General features: G+C 36.8%; 2 protein-coding genes across 2 annotated transcripts in view; one reads left to right on the plus strand and one right to left on the minus strand.

Moving 5' to 3' along the window:
* The window catches only part of THAP5 (THAP domain containing 5), a 67,917-nt gene that overhangs the window by 34,088 nt on the left and 11,130 nt on the right, over nucleotides 1-22,699 (plus strand). Inside the window, exons 3-4 of the mRNA XM_060305406.1 lie at nucleotides 7,542-7,579; nucleotides 14,421-14,555. Of these exons, the coding sequence (XP_060161389.1) occupies nucleotides 7,542-7,579; nucleotides 14,421-14,555 (173 nt within the window). The remainder of the gene's footprint in view (nucleotides 1-7,541; nucleotides 7,580-14,420; nucleotides 14,556-22,699) is intronic.
* GPR141 (G protein-coupled receptor 141) overlaps nucleotides 4,483-22,699 on the minus strand; it is a 61,239-nt gene continuing 43,022 nt past the window's right edge. The window contains exons 2-3 of the mRNA XM_060304739.2: nucleotides 7,325-7,454; nucleotides 4,483-5,408 (exon numbers count right to left, since the gene is read on the minus strand). Of these exons, the coding sequence (XP_060160722.1) occupies nucleotides 4,483-5,394 (912 nt within the window). The 5' untranslated portion in view covers nucleotides 5,395-5,408; nucleotides 7,325-7,454. The remainder of the gene's footprint in view (nucleotides 5,409-7,324; nucleotides 7,455-22,699) is intronic.

Raw genomic sequence — 22,699 nt, forward strand, 5'->3', positions numbered from 1 at the left:
TGTGAGTTAATATTTCATTGTGGTTTTGGTTGCATTTCCCTGATAATTAATGATGCTGAGAATTTTTTCATGGACCTGATAGCCATTTTTATGTCTCCTTTGGAAAACTGTCTATTCAGTTCCTCTGCTCATTTTTTAATTGAATCATGGTGGGTTCTGCTATTTACCTGTGTGAGTACTTTGTATATTTTAACCCCATATTAGATATATGATTTGCAAATATTTTCTCCATTCTGTAAGTTTTCATTTTCTTGCTGGTTTCCTTCTCGGTACAGAAGCTTTTATGTTTTGATGAAGTCTCACTTGTTTATTTTTGCTTTTGTTGCCTTTGCCTTTGGTGTCAAATCCAAAAAGCTTTGCCAAGACAACTGTCAAGGATCTTGCTCCCTATATTTTCCTCTAGGAGTTTTACAGTTTCAGATCTTGAATCTGTTTTTAATTCATTTTGTGTTGGTTTGTACATATGGTACAAGATAGGGGTCCCATCTCATTCTTTTGCATGTGATTGTCCAGTTTTCCCAGCACCATTTATTGAGGAGACTATTCTTTCCCCATTGTATATTCTTGGCACCTAGTCATAAACTAATTTATATGCATTTGTTTATTTGGGGGCTCTTTATTCTCTTCCATCGATCTATGTGTCTGTTTTTTTTGTTTGTTTGTTTTTGTTTTTTTGCGGTACGTGGACCTCTCACTGTTGTGGCCTCTCCCGCTGCGGAGCACAGGCTCCGGACGCGCAGGCTCAGTGGCCACGGCTCATGGCCTAGCCGCTCTGCGGCATGTGGGATCCTCCTGGACTGGGGCACGAACCTACGTCCCCTGCATTGGCAGGCGGACTCTCAACCACTGCGCCACCAGGGAAGCCCTATGTGTCTGTTTTTATGCTGACATTATGCTGTTTTGATTACTATAGCTTTTACAATATGTCTCATATTGAAGCCTCCATCAGGTACATTTTGACATTGGGGCCCAGCTCCTGTCTCTGGAAGTTCCAGTCCACGTGTGTATCCCTTCAGGAAATAGAACTTGCTCATTTTTCTGAGTTTTGTCTTGGTAAATGCCTAGCATTCTCTTTCTGTCACAGAAACAGGGCTCAGCCATGCCCAAGACCAAAATCAGGTTCCCTGGCTGATGCCTGGTTTCTGATACCTATAGATGCCCTTTGGCCTCCTGAGATTTCTCAGCATTTTTCAAGTAAATCCACCATTACCATGCCCCTTTACCATAGGGTTTTTGTTACCAACTATTTTCAAAATGTTTTAGTCAGCCCCTATTACAAGGAGAGTTTCCTTGTTCTTATCAGCCCCAATAGGTATGAGAGTCCTTGGTCTATGCCTTATCTTAGAGGTTAAGTGGGCAAAATCTACCAAATCTAAGAAATGGCAGTTTTACAAAGGTTCACCTCATTGTCTTCATGCTCAAGAGCTAATGACTGGAGGGGATTGGACTGCTGCTGTCCTTCAGAAGAAGTGCCATATTAACCTAGGAATGCAGTTTTAATGGCAGTCCCATTAAGAAGGATTTGGGGATTTTCAACACTTCTTGAATCATTTCATGCAAAGCTCATTTCATTAAAAAAAAAATTGCCATTATCTGTGGGTTCAAAATCTGGTAGATATTGACCAAGAGCCAACCTGGGAGTTGTGAGGCTCAGGGAAATACCTTTGTCTTATCAAAAAGGAAAAATACATACATATTCTTTTTGTATTTTCCTAAAAGTTGCATTTATTCTTCTAATCATTACAGTAATGAAAGAAATAATTTATAATTGAATCACACTGAGGTTAAGTATTCCCAAAATATAGGAATATTTTTCCAGTCCATAATGTCATAACTGGCAATTCTCCCCTTTAAACTGACCCTGTTTGTGGTAGCTCAGTGGTTCTCAATCCTTGCAGACCCAATGCCTTATTTTTTATTGCAAATATTTGGCAACATTTTTACCATTCTAAAATAAAATTCATAGATAATACAACCCTTCCATACATGTAATGTTCTAACTGTAATATAAATGAGTAGTGAAAGAGAAAGTTATTTATAATAAAATATATGTATTTCTGTGTAAATGCTCAGACATGATCACAAAAGGAGACAAAATGAGGCAGTCTGATGTTGGCACCTATATCTAATATCAACCTGAATACTACAACTACAAATATTGTTTACAGGTGTGTTATGTTGTTTGTTAATGTCACAGATGATATTGCCATTGACAATGTGATTTTCCAAAGGAATGAACAATTCTTGTTAAAGTTCTGAGGAAAACAGAGTAAAATCTTTCCTCAATATCTATGGTAGCTACATTTCTGGAAATTTCAGAAAATTAAAACCATACCAAGAAAATACTATGTGTTTATGAAAACTGAATAAAACCTAACTAACTGCTCTGATTATTATGAGCATATGTTTCAATTCACAAATGTCTGGAAGAACATTCAAAAACACAGCAAGACCTGATAATTTTGAATTGTGTGCAAGGCGGGGTGTCTAGCCTCTGACCCCAGCCATCAAATGCCAGTGGTGCTCTCTTATAATAGTGTTATCCAAAGTGGCCTGAGAGGCCAGTGTCACCCCCACTCCTGAATGAGATTCACTTGTAAAGCAAATAGAGACAAAAAACTAGCAAATTGAAATTTTTTGTTTATTCTGTAAATATTAATGAATAAGATATTTTATATATTGCATTTCTATATTTGGGATAGTATTTCTTATAGGTCCACAAAAATAGGCCCTTTATTATAATATCTGATAATACAGAGAAAAGCATAATTGCCAGACCTCAACATAATTTAAAGTCTGGAAGAGCAATACAATCTACAAGCTAACAGATATTATGACAGTAAGATATGGATATATAAGAAGAGAAATGATGTAATTTTCATAAATAATTTTTAAATTTTTAAAATATTTTACTATAATTATTTTCTTACACATTTTATGGGTGTAACAAATTTTCTCACAACTTTTTTGGGTCTTAGAAATTTTCTTACAAATATTATGGGTCAAATGAGAAGGAAAAAACTAAGAAAAGGTGGGAAAAGAAGACAAATAAGAAATTTAAAAACTATAACTATAACTTAAAAAGAAAGAAAGATGAATAAGTGAAGGTTTAAAGCAGGAAAAAATTTGGATAAGTCATGTATGTATGTTGTTGCTTTTTCTTCCTCAAAATTAATTTATATGACTCAGCAATTTCAGTGATCATAAAACCTCCAGGGGTATTTCTTATTCATCTGATAAATTTGTGGATGCATAGAGTATAACAAATAAAGAAAAATCTTTAAATCCTGAACATTTATCTTGCTGGGGAAAGAAAAAAGTTACCTTAATTCATTCCGTTCTTCTCTTCCTACCATGAATTGCTTCAGGTTCAGAAGGCTCAAATATGAAACTGGATCAGTTCTTTGGAAAGTTTCAAGATTGTGAAACTTTGAGGGAAATAGTAGAAATATGGGCACAAGGCAAAAAAATCCATAAGCCTGTGTTTCAATTTAGCAGCCCCATCTCATAGCCTAAATTAATGGTTTTCCCATATATTTCTCAAGAGTTCTTTTTTTTTTTACAATATTGTTTTTAATTAATTGAAGACACAACTTTAAGGGTGAGAGGGAACTCTAAGATTTCAGTATAACTTTGTCTGCAAGGGAAATCTAAATTGTGGCCCAGGATATCTAGAAATCCTCCAAAAAACAGAAAGGGGGAAAATTAAATCACTTCCCTTGGGAACTCATTTTAATGCCTAGCAGCATATTGGTCAGGAATATTGTCTAAGTTACAGTTTCACCATTTTTTAGATATACTCAGTAAGCTTTTAAATGATTTTTGGAGATATTGAGGGAGTTGATCCCATGTCCTTAAACCAGACCTTTCAAAGGACAAATCTAGAAAATTATTATAGCAGAAGGCCACAAAGAGATCTGTTTCTCTTGATGTCTAGATAAGTGACTTCCCACCAAAGTTATGGTAATCTAAAAAAGTTTTTTACTACTCTCTCCCCTTATCTGTTTTTTGTGAGGGTGTGAGTTGAATAGTCATCTCATCTGGTTAGCCAAATAGAGTTTGTGTCTTTGAAATGACCATGATCAGGATTAATTTACCTAAGGTTAAGTGGAATGAAAAGAACTAGAGGGCTGAGTCCAATCCAAAGCCTAAGAAAAGACCATGTTTCAAACTGAGGAAACTAAAATAAGCTAGTAAAACTCAGAAACCATTAGACCATGGTACCTGGATGGGCCAAGTAGATATTTTATATTGGAAAATAATGCAGTATTGCAACACCAGGTAAATTGAACATTACTAGTCTTTGTATATGTATCATTCAGAGATGGTAGGAATTAAATAAGGGCTGAAATGAAGGCTCTGACATTTTATAGTCCTTTTATTTGGCTGTATTAAGGCATGGTTTTAATCAAGTAATGAAATAACTATTCCTGTTTCCACTCTCAATATTAAGGAAGTAATTCTGAATACTATACTTTGTGGTTAACGGCACAAAAGGCAATTCCATAGGTCAATTATCTTTTGCTTAAACCAACGGCTTCCCCCAAGAACAAAGAGCAGCAAATCAAAGCAGCTAATCGCTGTTACACTCAAGAAGATTTCATTATAAAATGTAACATTGTCATTACAGTCACTTGAATGTGCCACAGTGTACAAGTAATAGATCCTAAAGAACTGGTAGGGAAGGAAGCAAATAAGAATGACGCCTATAAAAAGCAGGTTTTTCAACTGGGCCCAGAACTCCTGATGGGATAGTAAGGAGTGGTGTAGCTTCCGCACCATCAACACAATGATGATGCTCTGGAGGACCAAGAGAATCACTGCAATAACTATGACGATAATGGTTATCAAATAGTTGATGACTTGCACATATGCATAAACAAGTTCTTTCTGGAATTTAAAACAGTGGTATTTGTCATAACCCTCATGAATTCCATACTGAGAAACAACCAGGGGCACCACAATGATAATCACAAGTAGCCACAGGGCAGTACTGGCAGCCACAGCATGCAGTTTTCTGTAGAATTCCACTTTGTCCTTGTGCTTGAAGAAGATGAGGTACCTGATGGCTAGGATCACAACGTAGAACAGGAATGTGAGGTACATGTGGATGTGCAGCATGGCGCTCACAAATTTGCAGAAGGGCAACCCAAATGTCCAAGTGTGCTCGATGAGGTAGGTCAGGCGAAAAGGCACTGTCAGGAGAAAAACACTGTGGACCACCACCAGGTTAATGACTGCTGTGGTGGTCACAGACCGGGTGTTCATTTTCACCAGCTGGAACAAAATGGAGATGATGCCCACCAGCCCTCCAAAGAGCACTATGAAGTAGAGCCTGGTTAAATGGGGTGACCTTATAGGGTTATTGCAGGAGGAACTATTGTGGTCAGCCATACTTCAGGAGTCACCTGGAAGAGATAAAGCACCAGTATAACTAACCAACTTCCAGAATTTTGTTCATATTTTGTTCACATTGCACTGGCAATGTGACTTTGTCATTTATCTGTTTACATGACGTAAGCTTTATGTGCCTTAAGAATGAAGATTATTGTCATATGCATTTCTGTGTACTCTACACTGAAAGCACAGTTAAGTCATTGATTCTTGACCTTTAATGGTTAAAGACCTCATCAAGAGGTCTGTATATCTACACAGTAAAAACTATTTGCATAAAACTGATTGCAGACCATTTGAAGCTGATACATGGACACTATTACGGTAGCAACCACTGGGGGAAAACAAATCTTAAGATGGACAGAAATATGAGTGGGTGCATTAAATACGTGGAATATTTTTTTCTTTTATGTATCATTATAATTCTCTAATTCCTTCCAGCTCATCAGCAAATGATCCAAGAATATTTATGCTTAATTCCTTTAGGATGCTGATGAGTTTGGCTAAAAAACTGGCTAAATCAAGGCAGCAGCAAGCAATAGGAGGGTATATCTGAGTTTCTCATCACAGTTATATTATCATCTAAAAGTGAGACCTTGGCTAAGTTTTTATCATGGGCCCCACTAAGAATATAGCATGTCTCCTAATTCTCCCATTCCCCCACGTTTAAATTCATAAAAGAACCACTATCATTTTTCCTCTGGACTCCTGAAAGATTCTTTCCCTATACAGTCTTGGGCCCTTCTAATTATTATCCACATTCTAATTTATTATTTACTAATTAATAAATATAGTAAATAATAAAGACGTATTAATCTAAATACTTATTAATCTTTACTTACTCTAATCAGGACACCTCACTTTCTTATTTAAATTCCTTCAATGGCCTCCCATTTCTTCTAAGGTAGAACTCAAAATTCTTGCATGTTTAGAATGTTCTGAGTTGTGGCAAAATCTGATCCCTTGAGACCAGATTCAAGAAATAATCTAGAGATGAAATTGACAGGATTTGACATGAGTTGTATATTGGGAAATGAAGGGAGAGGAAGTGTCTCAGTCACTCTCAGATTTCTTACTTGAACAACGGGGTGATAAGAGGTCTGTTTACTGATACCAGGGAAACTGAGGCTCAAATTTAAGGAAGAGCAGTAGTTGAATTATGCACTTCATAATTATGCACTTTGTAACATGTTTGCAATTATTCATTTTTTAATATCTCTTCATACAATCAAACTTACCTAGCAATAAAAATGAACCAACTACTGATAAAATACTGATGAATCGAAAAAGCATTATACTAAATCATATATTCTCAATAGGGTAATATTGCCCCCAAGGGGGCAAACGTTTGTTCTGGAGGTGTGAAAAATCTTACTTTTACTGTATAAAATACAGATATACATATAGTACATAAACAGACAAACAGTATATCTGTGGCATTAAAATTTCATAAGAGGGAGAAAGATAATTAGGGAAATAGGTCTAAAAAGCCTCTTTAGAAGGGCAATAATAAAGTTGAGAACACTATACTAAATAAAAGATGCCAGCCACAAAAGACTACATGCTGAATGATTTCTTTTTCTAAACAATCACAACTAATGTGACAAATCAGTGTAGCTCAGGGCCCAGGTTGCAGGGGAAGGGATTAACTTCAAAGGGGCCTGGGGTAATTTATGGGATGATGGGATGTTTTATATTGTGTTGGTTACAATTGTAGTTATTTGTCAAAGCTCATTGAATTGTACACTTAAAATTGGTGAATTTTCTTGCATAGAACTTATACCTCAATAAGACTAATTAAAAAATAATAATAACCTGGCCCCAGAGAGCCTCTACTTTCCTGGGTATGGAATAGAATTTCCTTGCAGCCGACCTTAAAACTTGCCTCATGTTATACTGGTTCTGTGTGATGTGTACTCTCTGTACTTGCCTTTTATTTTTCTCTGTAGAAAAGTAGTTCCATCAGGTAAATGTGAAATTATACTGTGTTCATATCTGATTCAAGGATGAATAAGTTCTGCTCATCATTTTTTCAGCTATTTACCTAGAAGGACCAGCTTCTAAAAGAAGAAAATATGATCAGTTGCATATCATCTATCTCAAGTCCTCCTTCCTTATCACCAACTGCCATGGTCTCTCTCTTTCAGATAGAAGAAGCTCATGTTAAATCTCTTCTATGTACCAGGTACTACATGAGATGCTTGCCTGAACATAGTCTCATTTGACCCTCAAAGCAGTCCTGTGTATTGTATATGTATCACTATACTGATTTTCAAATGAAGAAACTGAGCCCCAGTCTGGATATCATTTGCCAAGTTTTCCAAAGTCTCTCTCTCTCTCTCTCTCTCACACACACACACACACACACACACACACGCATGCATGCACACACACTCATTATTGTAAGTCATGGAGAAGCACGTGTGCACGTGTGCATCTCCTAAGCCCAAGCTTCTAAATCTTAACATAAGAAGGGGGGAGGCCATGAAGAAATTTGGTTCTACTCACATAGCTGTATGCCAGTATATCTTAAAAGCTGCTTTTCCTTCTTTTTTTTTTGGCCGTGCCATGTGGCATGTGGGATCCCAGTTTCCCCAACCAGGGATCAAACCTGCGCCCCCTGCACTGGAATCACTGGACCACCAGGGAAGTCCCTGTTCTTCTTTCCTTTTGGATTTCTTATTTTCTTATTCCCTTTACTTAGTTTACAGCAGATCCCATAAGTTAGCTCATTCAACATCCATTCTAACCTTTTCTGGTCTGCCAGAAAATTTCTGTACAGATTTTTTGCAGTTATAGTGGTTGTATGTGAACTAGTTTCTGCCAGTTTGTTGCACTACTGCAAAACTTGGAGGCAAAGTGAAGGATATCAATGTGGAGAGAGTTTAGATCATTTGGCAAGACAGTAATGGAAATGTCTGGTTGCTCTGGGACAGCAATGGCACAGGTCTCCAGAGCTATACATCATGAATTTCAGGAAGCAGTAGTTAGTGATGTTTCTGCTATTAATCCCATGGTAGTATTGAATATTTTTCTCTACATGGAGCATGTCTTTGTAGCAGCCAAGCCTGGTTCCCAGACATTCCATGATATTCTGTAAACTGTTACCTTCTAATAAACACCTTCTGCTTAAACCAGCTAAAGTGGGTTCTGTTGTCTGCAACTAACAACCCTGATATACCCGGTTAATTCCTATGATCTTTTAAGAATCAACTGAGGCATCATTTCTCCCAGGAAGCCTTTCCTAATATGCATTCTCAATTCAGATTGGATGTCATTCCTCTTTTGTCCCATGGAATGCACCAACCATGCTTACCTCTATTATAGCACTTATCACACAGACCATAATTCAGTTCTGCCTTCCAAACGAGACTGAGCAAGGAAGAATCCAGTTTTCCTTTGTATTCAAAGAATCTAATGAAGTTATTTAAATTAATGTAAATATTATCATTGAAAACTAACATACTTATAGTAGAGTGCCCTAATATGAGTATACAGTTCAATGAATTTTAACATAATAAACATACCCTCACTGAAGGTAATCACTATCCTGACAACTAAAACCACATAGTAGGTTTGTCTACTTTGAATTTTATATAAACTCAGTGTCGTTTTTTTGTGTGTATCTAGTTTAATTCACTCAACAATATGCTTTAAGATTCATTCATGTGTATGGTTTTATCTTATTTAGTATATTGTGTCATTGTATGACTATTTCACCATTTATCCAATCTATTGTTGATGGACAGTAGTGTTATTTCCACTTATAGGGCTATTATAAATAATGCTATAAACCATAAGCAAAACAAAAAGACAACCCACAGAATGGGAGAAAATATTTGTAAACAATGTGACCCACAAGGGATTAATCTCCAAAATATACAAACAGCTCATGCAACTCAATATCAAAAAGACAAACAACCCAATCAAAAAATGGACAGAAGATCTAAATAGACATTTCTCCAAAGGAGACATACAGTTGGCCAAAAAGCACATGAAAAGATGCTCAGCATCGCTATTATTAGAGAAATGCAAATCAAAGCTACAATGAGCTATCACCTCACACCAGTCAGAATGTCCATCATGAAAAAGTCTACAATCATACTAAATACTGGAGAGGGTGTGGAGAAGAGGGAACCCTCCTACACTGTTGGTGGGAATGTAAATTGGTACAGCCACTATGGAGAATAATATGGAGGTTCTTTAAAAAACTAAAAATAGGGGCTTCCCTGGTGGTCAGTGGTTGAGAATCTGCCTGCCAATGCAGTGGACACGGGTTCGAGCCCTGGTCTGGGAAGATCCCACATGCCACGGAGCAACTAAGCCCGTGCGCCACAGCTACTGAGCCTGTGCGTCTGGAGCCTGTGCTCTGCAACAAGAGAAGGCCACGACAGTGAGAGACCCGTGCACCGCGATGAAGAGTGGCCCCCACTTGCCGCAACTAGAGAAAGCCCTCGAACAGAAACGAAGACCCAATACAGCCAAAAATAAATAAATAAATAAATTTATTTATTTTAAAAAACCCTAAAAATAGAACTACCATACGACCCAGCAATCCCACTCCTGGGCATAGATCCAGAAAAAACCATACTTCAAAAAGACACATGCACCCCAATGTTCTTTGCAGCACTATTTACAATAGCCAAGACATGGAAGTAACCTAAATGTTCATCGACAGATGAATGGATAAAGAAGATGTGGTACATATATACAATGGAATATTACTCAGCCATAAAAAAGAGTGAATTAATGCCATTTGCAGCAACATGGATGGACCTAGAGATTATCATACTAAGTGAAGTAAGTCAGACAGAGAAAGACAAATGTCATATGATTTCACTTATATGCGAAATCTAAAAAATGAACTTATTTATAAAACAGAAACAGACTCACAGACTTAGAAAACAAACTTATGGTTACCAAAGGGGAAAGGATAAATTAGAAGTTTGGGATTAACATATACACACTACTATATAAAAAATAGATAATCAACAAAGACCTACTCTGTAGCACAGGGATTTCTACTCAATACTCTCTAATAACCTATATGGGAAAAGAATCTGAAAAAAGAGTAACTATAAGTATATGTATAACTAAATCACTTTGCTCTGCACCCAAAACTAACACACCATTGTAAATCAACTATACTCCAATATAAAATAAAAATGAAAAAAAAATGCTACTCTGAACATTCTTTTTTTTTTAATTAATTAATTAATTAATTTATCTTTGGCTGCATTGGGTCTTTGTTGCTGTGCTCGGGCTTTCTCTAGTTGTGGCAAGTGGAGGCTACTCTTTGATGTGGTGTGCAGGCTTCTCACTGTGGTGGCTTCTCTTGTTGCAGAGCCTGGGCTCTAGGTGCCTGGGCTTCAGTAGTTGCAGCACGTGGGCTCAGTAGTTGTAGCTCTCAGGCTTTAGAGCACAGCCTCAGTAGTTGTGGCACATGGGCTTAGTTGCTCCTCGGCATGTGGGATCTTCCCGGCCCAGGGTTTGAACCCATGTCCCCTGCACTGGCAGGCGGATTCTTAACCACTGCGCCACCAGAGAAGCCCTGAACATTCTTATAAATATCTTTTGTGAAAATAAGCATTTCTGTTGGGAATTTACGTAAATGTGAAATTGATGGATTGTTTGGTATGTATATGTTCAGTTTCAGTGAAAACCGCAGTTTCTGAAATAAATTCCCACTAACAGTAGATGAGAGTTTCAGTTGTTCCACAACCTCGAGAACATTCAGAATTTTCTGTCCTTTTTGTTTTTACCATTGTAGTTGATATAGTTGTATTGCATTGTGCTTTTAATCTGCATTTACCTAATGAATAGTAAATATGAGCACATTCATAGGTATCTGTTGGACACTTGCATATCCTGTTTTGTGAAGTGCCTTTTGAAAGTCTTTCACATTTCTATTTGGTTGTCTGCCTTTTTCTTATTGATCAGTAGTAGTTCTTTATGTAGCCTAGATATTACTCCTTTGTTGGAGATATGTATTGTAAATATCTTCTTCCACTTTCCTTTCATTCCTTAATTGTTATCTTTTGATGAACAGAGCATCTAATTTTTGGTATTACCAATTTGTCAAATTTTCCTTCAGTCAGCACTTCCATGTTCTTTTAAGGAATCTGCCTACTCAAAAGTATTAAAGATAGTATACTGTGTTTTCTTCTATTTAACTTCCTTTTTTTAATTTTTAGATATACAATTCATCTAGAATTGATTTTTTTTAATATAAAGTAAGGTAGGAGACCATGATTATTTTTTCCCATATAGATAACCAATTGACATGGAATTGGAAATACCATCCTCACCCACACTAAACTGTGTCATAAATCAGGTGACCACATATGAGTCAATTTAGCCCATTTTTAGGTCTCCAGTATGTTCCACTGGTTTATTGATCTATACATGTGCGAATACCACACTGTCTAAATCACTGTTGCAGTATAGTAAGTTTTCATAGCAGGTAGTGCAATTTTTTTAGCTTTCTTTTCCTTAAGATCACCTGAGCTATACTTGACCTGCATTTCCATATAAGTTCTGGAATCTGCTTTAAAAAAGTCTAGTGTTTTTAATGGATTTTCATTAAAATTGTAGATACCGATAACTTCAGACAGATAGTAATAGCTTTTCAATATGTCTTCTAATCACTGAACGTAATATATCCCTCATGTTCTTTTTTTTCTAATTTTTTAATTATATTTTTTTGAATTTTATTTATTTTTTCATTCAGCAGGTTCTTATTAGTTATCCATTTTATACATATTAGTGTATATATGTCAACCCCAATCTCCCAGTTCATCCCACCACCACCCCACTGCCATTTTCCCCCCTTGGTGTCCATACACTTGTTCTCTACATCTGTGTCTCAGTTTCTGCCCTGCAAACCAGTTCATCTGTACCATTTTTCTAGGTTCCACATATATGCATTAATACACGATATTTGTTTTTCTCTTTCTGACTTCCTTCACTCTGTATGACAGTCTCTAGATCCATCCATGTCTCTGCAAATGACCCAATTTCGTTCCTTTTTATGGCTGAGTAATATTCCATTGTATATATGTACCACATCTTCTTTATCCATTCGTCTGTCAATGGGCATTTAGGTTGCTTCCATGACCTGGCTATTGTAACTAGTGGCTGTATCAGTTTACATTCCCACCAACAGTGCAAGAGGGTTCTCTTTTCTCCACACCCTCTCTAGCATTTGTTGTTTGTAGATTTTCTGATGATGCCCATTCTAACTGGTATGAGGTGATAACTCATTGTAGTTTTGATTTGCATTTCTCTAATAATTAGGAATGTTGAGCAGCTTTTCATGTGCTTCTTGGCCATCTGTATGTCTTCTTTGGAGAAATGTCTATTTAGGTCATCTGCCCGTTTTGGATTGGGTTGTTTGTTTTTTTTACTATTGAGCTGCATGAGCTGTTTATATATTTTGGAGACTAATCCTTTGTCCATTGATTTGTTTGCAAATATTTTCTCCCATTCTGAGGGTTGTCCTTTTGTCTTGTTTATATGGTTTCCTTTGCTGTGCAAAAGCTTTTAAGTTTCATTAGGTCCCATTTGTTTATTTTTGTTTTTATTTCCATTACTCTAGAAGGTGGATCAAAAAAGATCTTGCTGTGATTTATGTCACAGAGTGTTCTTCCTATGTTTTCCACTAAGAGTTTTATGGTATCCAGTCTTACATTTAGGTCTCGAATCCATTTTGAGTTTATTTTTGTGTATGGTGTTAGGGAATGTTGTAATTTCATTTTTTTACATGTAGCTGTCCAGTTTTCCCAGCACCACTTATTGAAGAGACTGTCTTTTCTCCATTGTATATCCTTGCCTCCTTTGTCATAGATTAGTTGACCATAGGTGTGTGGGTTTATCTCTGGGCTTTCTATCCTGTTCCATTGATCTATATTTCTGATGGTCTCCTTTCCTCTGCAGAAGCTTTTTAGTGTAATATAATCACACTTGTCTGTTTTTGCTTTTGTTGCCTATGCTTTTGATGTCACATCCAAGAATTCATTTCCAAGGCCAATGTCAAGAGGTTTTTCCCCTATGTTTTCTTCTAGGAGTTTTGTGGTTTAAGCTTTACAATTAAGTCTTTAATCCATTTTGAGTTAACTTTTGTGTGTAGTATAAGATGAGACTCCAATTTCATTCTTTTCCCTCCAGTTTTCCCAAGACCATTTATTAAAGAGACTACCCTTTCCTCATTGTGTATCCTTGTCAAAGATCAGTTGACATATATGCATGGGTTTATTTCTAGGTTCTCTATTCTGTTCCGTTGGTCTATGTGTCTGTTTATATGCCAATGCCATACAATATGCATTACTTTGTAATGTATTTTGTATTACAGCTTTTTATGGTAGCTTTGTAATATGTTTTGAAATCAGAAAATGTGATGGCTCCAGCTTTGTTCTTCTTGCTCAAAATTGCTTGGGTACTCAGAGTCTTTTGTTGTTCCACATGAGTTTTAGGATTTTTTTCTCTTTCTGTAAAAAATGTCATTGAGATTTTGACAGGGATTATATTAAATCTGCAGATCACTTATGCCAATATGGATTACTATGAGTAGTAATTATAACAATATTAATTCTTTCAGTCTATGAATGCAGAGTATTTCCACTTATTTCTGTGTCTTAATTTCTTTCATCAGTGTTTTATAGTTTTCAGTGTACAAGTCTTTTACCTCCTTGGTTAAATTTATTCCTGAGTGTTTTATTCTATTTTATTCTCCTATTGTTAATGGGTTTGTTTCCTTAACTTCTGTTTCAGATAGTTTATTGTTAGCTTATTGTTAGCTTATAGAAATGCAACTGATTTTTGTATGTTGATTTTGTATAGTGCAACTTTAATGAATTCATTGATTAGTTCTAACAGGTTTTTTTTTAAGGTTTTCTACATATTAGATAACATTATCTGCAAATAGACATAATTTTACTTCTTTCTTTCCAATTTGGATGATTTTTATTTCTTTTTCTTGCTCTTTTTGCTTCTTTTTAATTGCTGTTTTAATTTCTTTTTCATTTCAGTACCGTGGTGAATAGAAACAGCAAGAATGGGCATCCTTGCCTTGTTCCAGATCTTAGAGGAAAAGATTTCAGTATTTCACCATTGATTCTGATGTTAACTATGGATTTTTCACATATGACATTTATTGTGTTGAGGTAAGTTCCCTCTACACATAATTTTTTGAGAGCTTTTATCATGAAATGGTGTTGAATTTTATCAAATGCCTTTTCTGCGTCTATTTACATGATTGTGTGACTTCTATCATTCATTCTGTTAATGAGGTGTATCACATTGATTGGTTTATGCATATTGAACCATTCTTGCATACAGGGATAAATTTCACTTGGTCATGATGTTGGATTTTCTTTAATGTGCCATTGAGTTTGATTTATTAATATTTTGTCAAGGATTTTTGCATACATGTTCATCAGGGTTATTGTGCAGACACCCAGATGGTCTGCCTTAAATCCCAGCTGCTGCATTCTGCCGTATCTTTTGGCTAAGCTGTGCTGTGCACTCTCTCAGCCTGCCTGCAGGGGGCACACTCTCACTCACATCACTCCCAAGGAAACCATCTCCACTGTGGCCTAGGTAACACAATGAGAAAAGAGAGGTTAAAAGGCTCTTTCTTCCTAGAGGGTGTTCCTTTTTTTAAAAACTCTCTTCCTCTTTGCCTCCTTCTACATGGCACTTTCTCTTTTTTGTTCTCTTGAAGACTGCTCCATTTCACACAATTGTCCTCCTCCACCAGGATGGCTCATCAGCTTTTGAAAGCCAAACAGAACTAGAATGGAGCCTAGAGGAAGAAGACAATGAAGCAGTAAAGGCTTTTGAGAGTCATAGGTAGTAAAGGAGATCAGATAGGGATTTGGGCCCAATTTCTTGGGGGGGGGGGGGGTTGGAAATGTGTGTCCAAGAAGTATTCCTCTGCATGTGGGATATGACTCCAGTGATTAATAGAAAATTTTAATTAGTTGGCATAAAAATTTTATTTCTCCTCTCCTTCATTCTTTCTCAGAGAAGCACTTAATTCTCCTACATAAATGACTTGCTTGTAGCCGTGACTGTGTATGTCCACACTATCAGTCACTTTCCCACCTGTGTAGGGACATTGTGAGCAATGTCATATTTTTCTTACTGTCAAATTTCTTTATACAGTGGTTTACTTCAGTGACAATAGCAACATCAGTTCAACCAAAGTAAACGGATTTGTTTGAACCTAGATGGTTAAATGTTTCCTAACCTATTACTTTATGTGTTAGAGTTGGACACCCACAAAGAATAGGGGATAGCTCAAGTTTTTGCACAAAATTGGAATTTCAAAGCTTAAAAATCTTGGAAAGAAATGCCTTCATTTCAAAAACTTTGAACCACACAAAAATAGTAAATGCCATTCAGAAATGCTTACAGTGCATCACTGTAGAATAATAGCTTGCTAATGAGAACAGTCCTACACTGGAAGAACCGAGAGGATGTCTGAGAGAAGCAGTAAGCTGTGTGACAGATGGGCCTGGGAGACAAACACCACAGGCAGGACCTGGGGACCTGAAACAATTGAGCCACCACCCACAGTCATAGCGCTCAAGGGCAAGCTCAGTTGAGGGCTTTGACATGTGTTATATATAGAACTTGACAAGTGAGGTTCAGTAAACACTTGCAGATAATATATACTCTCTTATTAAACGAGAAGTTCTCTTTCTTCACCTGGATGTCAAGTTTAGATGCTATGTGTTTGGATTTTTTAATATTCAGGCTTAGGTTTGAAAATTTGCCCTGTGCTTTGGGACAGACATTTTGAAGAGGAAAAAGCCTGAAACTTAGAAGACACCTGGCTCGAATGTTTGAGACACACTAGTTATTATTATTTAAAGACTCCACCTCACACCCAATTTTTGTAGAAAAAAATAATGTGAGCACTAGCCCAATATTTACTGCATGGTAAGTGGCCAGTATATCTGTAGTGATTGAATGAGTTAGTGAAAGAAAAAGAGAGAAATCAAGAAAGAGGGGGATGGAAAGATAGAGAAGGGAGAGGAAAAAAGAAAAGAATAAGAAGGAGGAAGAGGGGGAAAAGAAGAAGGAAGACGAGGAAGACAGGCTCTAAGGTTCCCAGCCAGCCATGCTGTCATCACTTGCAGGCCTTGAGCTGACTAATATCTTCCTGGCATCGAAGTCTTTCTACCTGGAAATAATAAAAATATATTTATTTACTCACTTGATTGTCTACTATAATATGAACTTTTTGCAAAAGAGTGCAGCTGACCTCTGTAAGACCTGAAAGTAAGGGCTATAGTTTCTGCTTTCAGGGAGATGATCCATTATGAATACAAGGAGCCAGGGAATTTTTTATTTTATTTATTGATTTTTTTTAATTTAATTTTATTTTTTTTTATACAGGTTCTTATTAGTCATCAATTTTATACACATCAGTGTATACATGTCAATCCCAATAGTCCAATTCATCCCACCACCCCACCACCCCCCGCCGCTTTCCCCACTTGGTGTCCATACGTTTGTTCTCTACATCTGTGTCTCACTTTCTGCCCTGCAAACCAGTTCATCTGTACCATTTTTCTAGGTTCCACATAAATGCGTTAATGTACGATATTTCTTTTTCTCTTTCTGACTTACTTCACTCTGTATGACAGTCTCTAGATCCATCCACGTCTCTGCAAATGACCCAATTTCGTTTGTTTTTATGGCTGAGTAATATTCCATTGTATACATGTACCACATCTTCTTTATCCATTCGTCTGTCAATGGGCATTTAGGTTGCTTCCATGACCTGGCTATTGTAAATAGTGCTGCAATGAACATTGGGGTGCATGTGTCTTTTTGAATTATGGTTTTTTCTGGGTATATGCCCAGTAGTGGGATTGCTGGGTCATATGTTAATTCTATTTTTAGTTTTTTAAGGAACCTCCATACTGTTCTCCATACTGGCTGTATCAATTTACATTCCCACCAGCAGTGCAAGAGGGTTCCCTTTTCTCCACACCCTCTTCAGCGTTTGTTGTTTGTAGATTTTCTGATGATGCCCATTCTAACTGGTGTGAGGTGATACCTCATTGTAGTTTTGATTTGCATTTCTGTAATGATTAATCATGTTGAGCATTCTTTCATGTATTTGTTGGCTATCTGTATGTCTTCTTTGGAGAAATGCCTATTTAGGTCTTCTGCCCATTTTTGGATTGGGTTGTTTGTTTCTTTAATATTGAGCTGCATGAGCTGTTTATATATTTTGCAGATTAATCCTTTGTCTGGTGATTCATTTGCAAATATTTTCTCCCATTCTGAGGGTTGTCTTTTCGTCTTGTTTATGGTTTCCTTTGCTGTGAAAAAGCTTTTAAGTTTCATTAGGTCCCATTTGTTTATTTTTGTTTTTATTTCTATTTCTCTAGGAGGTGGGTCAAAAAATAGCTTCCTGTGATTAATGTCAAAGAGTGTTCTTCCTATGTTTTCCTCTAACAGTTTTATAGTGTCCAGTCTTACATTTAGGTCTCGAATCCATTTTGAGTTTATTTTTGTGTTTGCTGTTAAGGAGTGTTCTAATTTCATTCTTTTACATGTAGCTGTCGAGTTTTCCAAGCACCACTTATTGAAGAGACTGTCTTTTCTCCATTGTATATCCTTGCCTCCTTTGTCATAGATTAGTTGACCATAGGTGTGTGGGTTTATCTCTGGGCTTTCTATCTTGTTCCATTGATCTATGTTTCTGTTTTTGTGCCAGTACCATATTGCCTTGGTTACTGTAGCTTTAGAGTATAGTTTGAAGTCTGAGAGTCTGATTCCTCCACCTCCATTTTTTTCCCTCAAGACTGCTTTGGCTCTTCAGGGTCTTCTGTGTCTCCATACAAATTTTAACATTTTTTGTTCTAATTCTGTAAAACATGCCATTGGTAATTTGACAGGGATTGCACTGAATCTGTAGATTGCTTTGGGTAGTATAGTCATTTTCACAATATTGATTCTTCCAATCCAAGAACATGGTATATCTCTCCAACTGTTGGTATCATCTTTAATTTCTTTCTTCAGTGTCTTATACTTTTCTGCATACAGGTCTTTTGTCTCCCTAGGTAGGTTTATTCCTAGGTATTTTATTCTTTTTGTTGCAACGGTAAATGGGAGTGTTTCCTTAATTTCTCTTTCAGATTTTTCATCATTAGTGTATAGGAATGCAAGAGATTTCTGTGCATTAATTTTGTATCCTGCTACTTTACCAAATTCATTGATTAGCTCTAGTAGTTTTCTGGTGGCATCTTTAGGATTCTCTATGTATAGTAACATGTCATCTGCAAACAGTGACAGTTTTACTTCTTCTTTTCCAATTTGTATTCCTTTTATTTCCTTTTCTTCCCTGATTGCCATGGCTAGGACTTCCAAAACTAAGTTGAATAATAGTGGTGAGAGTGGACATCCTTGTCTTGTTCCTGTTCTTAGAGGAAATGCTTTCAGTTTTTCACCATTGAGAATGATGTTTGCTGTGGGTTTGTCATATATGGCCTTTATTATGTTGAGGTAGGTTCCCTCAATGTCCACTTTATGGAGAGTTTTTATCATAAATGGGTGTTGAATTTCATCAAAAACTTTTTCTGCATATTTTGAGATGATCATATGGTTTTTATTCTTCAATTTGTTAATATGATGTATCACATTGATTGATTTGTGTATATTGAAGAACCCTTGCATCCCTGGGATAAATCCCACTTGATGATGGTGTATGATCCTTTTAATGTGTTGTTGGATTCTGTTTGCTAGTATTTTATTGAGGATTTTTGCATCTATATTCATGAGAGATATTGGTCTATAATTTTCCTTATTTGTAGTATCTTTGTCTGGTTTTGGTATCAGGATGATGGTGGCCTCATAGAATGAGTTTGGGAGTGTTCCTTCCTCTGCAGTTTTTTTGAAGAGTTTGAGACGGGTAGGTGTTAGCTCTTCTCTAAATATGTGATAGAATTCACCTGTGAAGGCATCCGGTCCTGGACTTTTGTTTCTTGGAAGAATTTTAATCACAGTTTCAATTTCATTACTTGTGATTGGTCTTTTCATATTTTCTATTTCTTCCTGGTTCAGCCTTGGAACGTTATACCTTTCTAAGAATTTATCAATTTCTTCCAAGTTGTCCATTTTATTGGCATAGAGTTGCTTATAGTAGTCTCTTAGGATGCTTTGTATTTCTGCGGTGTCTGTTGTAACTTCTTCTTTTTCATTTCTAATTTTATTGATTTGAGTCCTCTCCCTCTTTTCCTTGGTGAGTCTGGCTAATGGTTTATCAATTTTATCTTCTCAAAGAACCAGCTTTCAGTTTTATTGATCTTTGCTATTGCTTTCTTTGCTTCTATTTCATTTATTTCTGCTCTGATCTTTGTGACTTCTTTCCTTCTGCTAATTTTGGGTTTTATTTGTTCTTCTTTCTCTAGTTCCTTTAGGTGTAAGGTTAGATTGTTCACTTGAGATTTTTCTTGTTTTTTGAGGTAGGCTTGTATAGTTATAAACTTGCCTCTTAGAACTGCTTTTGCTGAATCCCAAAGGTTTTGGATCATCGTGTTTTCATTGTCATTTGTTTCTAGGTATTTTTTGATATCCTCTGTGATTTCTTCAATGATCTCTTGGTTATTTAGTAATGTATTGTTTAGCCTCCAAGTGTTTGTGTTTTTTACGTTTTTTTTCCCTGTAATTCATTTCTAATCTCATAGCGTTGTGGTTAGAAAAGATGCTTGATATGAGTTCAATTTTCTTAAATTTACTAAGGCTTGATTTGTGACCCAAGATGTGATCTATCCTGAAGAATGTTCTGTGCGCCCTTGAGAAGAATGTGTAATCTGCTGTTTTTGAATGGAATGTCCTATAAATATCAATTAAATCTATCTGGTCTATTGTGTCATTTAAAGCTTCTGTTTCCTTATTTATTTTCATTTTAGATGATCTGTCCATTGGTGTAAGTGAGGTGTTAAAGTCCCCCACTGTTTTTGTGTTACTGTCAATTTCTTCTTTTATAGCTGTTAGCAGTTGCCTTATGTATTGAGGTGCTCCTATGTTGGGTGCATATATATTTATAATTGTTATATCTCCTTCTTGGATTGATCCCTTGATCATTATGTAGTGTCCTTCCTTGTCTCTTGTAACATTCTTTATTTTAATGTCTATTTTATCTGATATGAGTATTGGTACTCCAGCTTTCTTTTGATTTCCATTTGCACGGAATATCTTTTTCCATCCCCTCACTTTCAGTCTGAATGTGTCCCTAGGTCAGAAGTGGGTCTCTTGTAGACAGCATATATATGGGTCTTGTTTTTGTATCCATTCAGGAAGTCTGTGTCTTTTGGTTGGAGCACTTAATCCATTCTCGTTTAAGGTAATTATTGTTATGTGTGTTCCTATGACATTTTCTTAATTGTTTTGGGCTTGTTTTTGTAAGTCCTTTTCTTCTCTTGTGTTTCCCACTTAGAGAAGTTCCTTTAGCATTTGTTGTAGAGCTGCTTTGGTGGTGCTGAATTCTCTTAGCTTTTGCTTGTCTGTAAAGCTTTTGATTTCTCTGTCGAATCTGAATGAGATCCTTGCCGGGTAGAGTAATGTTCGTCATAGGTTCTTCGCTTTCATCACTTTAAGTATATCATGCCACTCCCTTCTGGCTTTTAGTGTTTCTGCTGAGAAAGCAGCTCTTAACCTTATGGGAGTTCCCTTGTATGTAATTTGTTGTTTTTCCCTTACTGCTTTCAATAACTTTTCTTTGTCTTTAAATTTTGCCAGTTTGATTACTGTGTGTCTCAGCGTGTTTCTCCTTGGGTTTATCCTGTATGTGACTCTCTGCGCTTCCTGTACTTGGATGGCTATTTCCTTTCCCATATTAGGGAAGTTTTCGACTATAGTCTCTTCAAATATTTTGTCAAGTCCTTTCTTTCTTCTCCTTCTGGGACCCCTATAATGCAAATGTTGTGCGTTTAATGTTGTCCCAGAGGTCTCTTAGGCTGTCTTCATTTCTTTTCATTCTTTTTTCTTTATTCTGTTCCACAACAGTGAATTCCACCATTCTGTCTTCCAGGTCACTTATCCGTTCTTCTGCCTCAGTTATTCTGCTATTGATTCCTTCTAGTGTAGTTTTCATTTCAGTTATTGTATTGTTCATCTCTGTTTCTTTGTTTTTAATTCTTCTAGATCTTTGTTAAACATTTCTTGCATCTTCTCGATCTTTGCCTCCATTCTTTTTCTGAGGTCCTGCATCATCTTCACTATCATTATTCTGAATTCTTTTTCTGGAAGGTTGCCTATCTCCACTTCATTTAGTTGTTTTTCTGGGGTTTTATCTTGTTCCTTCATCTGGTACATAGCCCTCTGCCTTTTCATCTTGTCTGTCTTTCTATGAATGTGGTTTTTTTTGCACAGGAACAGGAACTTGCTTCTGCTGTCTGCTCTCTGGTGGATGAGGCTATCTAAGAGTCTTGTGTGCAGGGAATTTTTTATAAACAGCATCTATAGTATTTATTGCTGATGTTACTTAGATATGTCACCCAAATATCTTATTGTGTTGCCCCTCCCCAAAATATTATACCCTATTCATTCCCTTCTGCACACTCCTGAGGTTGAAACTCAAATTCCTTTTCTTTCAGGAGCCCTCTCTGGCCCCCTTATACATTCTCAGCTGCTTTCTCAAAATGCTTCACCTAAGTGTCTCATTCCTTCTTTCATTGCTTCATTAATTCCCATTTTAATTCTTTATTTTAGTCATTTGTGTATCTGTTTTTAATGTTGAATTTCTTTCAGAACTAACATGAGTGTTTTTTTTATAGTAGGCATGAATTTTTAACCGAATGTGTGAAATAATGGTTAAAAACCACCTTGACCTTATTAAACATATCCCTGAAAGGGCTGCGTTTGGATCTAATTCAGTAAGTGATGTCGCGATTTTAGAATAAACTGTGGGCCCAGGGCACCCTCTCCTAAGGAGCAGGGCTGCCTCCCCGGCTCTCTGTGAGCCACCTTGCCTTGGGCAGCGAGCTCTTCTTTATCTCTGTCATTGACCCCTGAAGCACAGCAAGAAGCCTGGCCTCAAACTCTAGTTTCCCTCTGCCTTCTCTCATTCTCCTACTTGTGGGGAATTCCCTGGTAGTCCAGGGGTTAGGACTCTGAGATTTCATTGCTGAGGGCCCAGGTCCCGGGTTCAATCCCTGGTTGGGGAACTAAGATCCCTCAAGCTCCCACAAGCCAAGTGGCAAAGAACAAACAAACAAACAACCACGCTTCCTTGGTTCCTTTTAGTGAAAAGAATGAAGTCTGACGCTTACCACACCACACACCG

Source organism: Globicephala melas, chromosome 9 (assembly GCF_963455315.2).
Source record: "Globicephala melas chromosome 9, mGloMel1.2, whole genome shotgun sequence".
Classification (NCBI taxonomy): Eukaryota; Metazoa; Chordata; class Mammalia; order Artiodactyla; family Delphinidae; genus Globicephala; species Globicephala melas.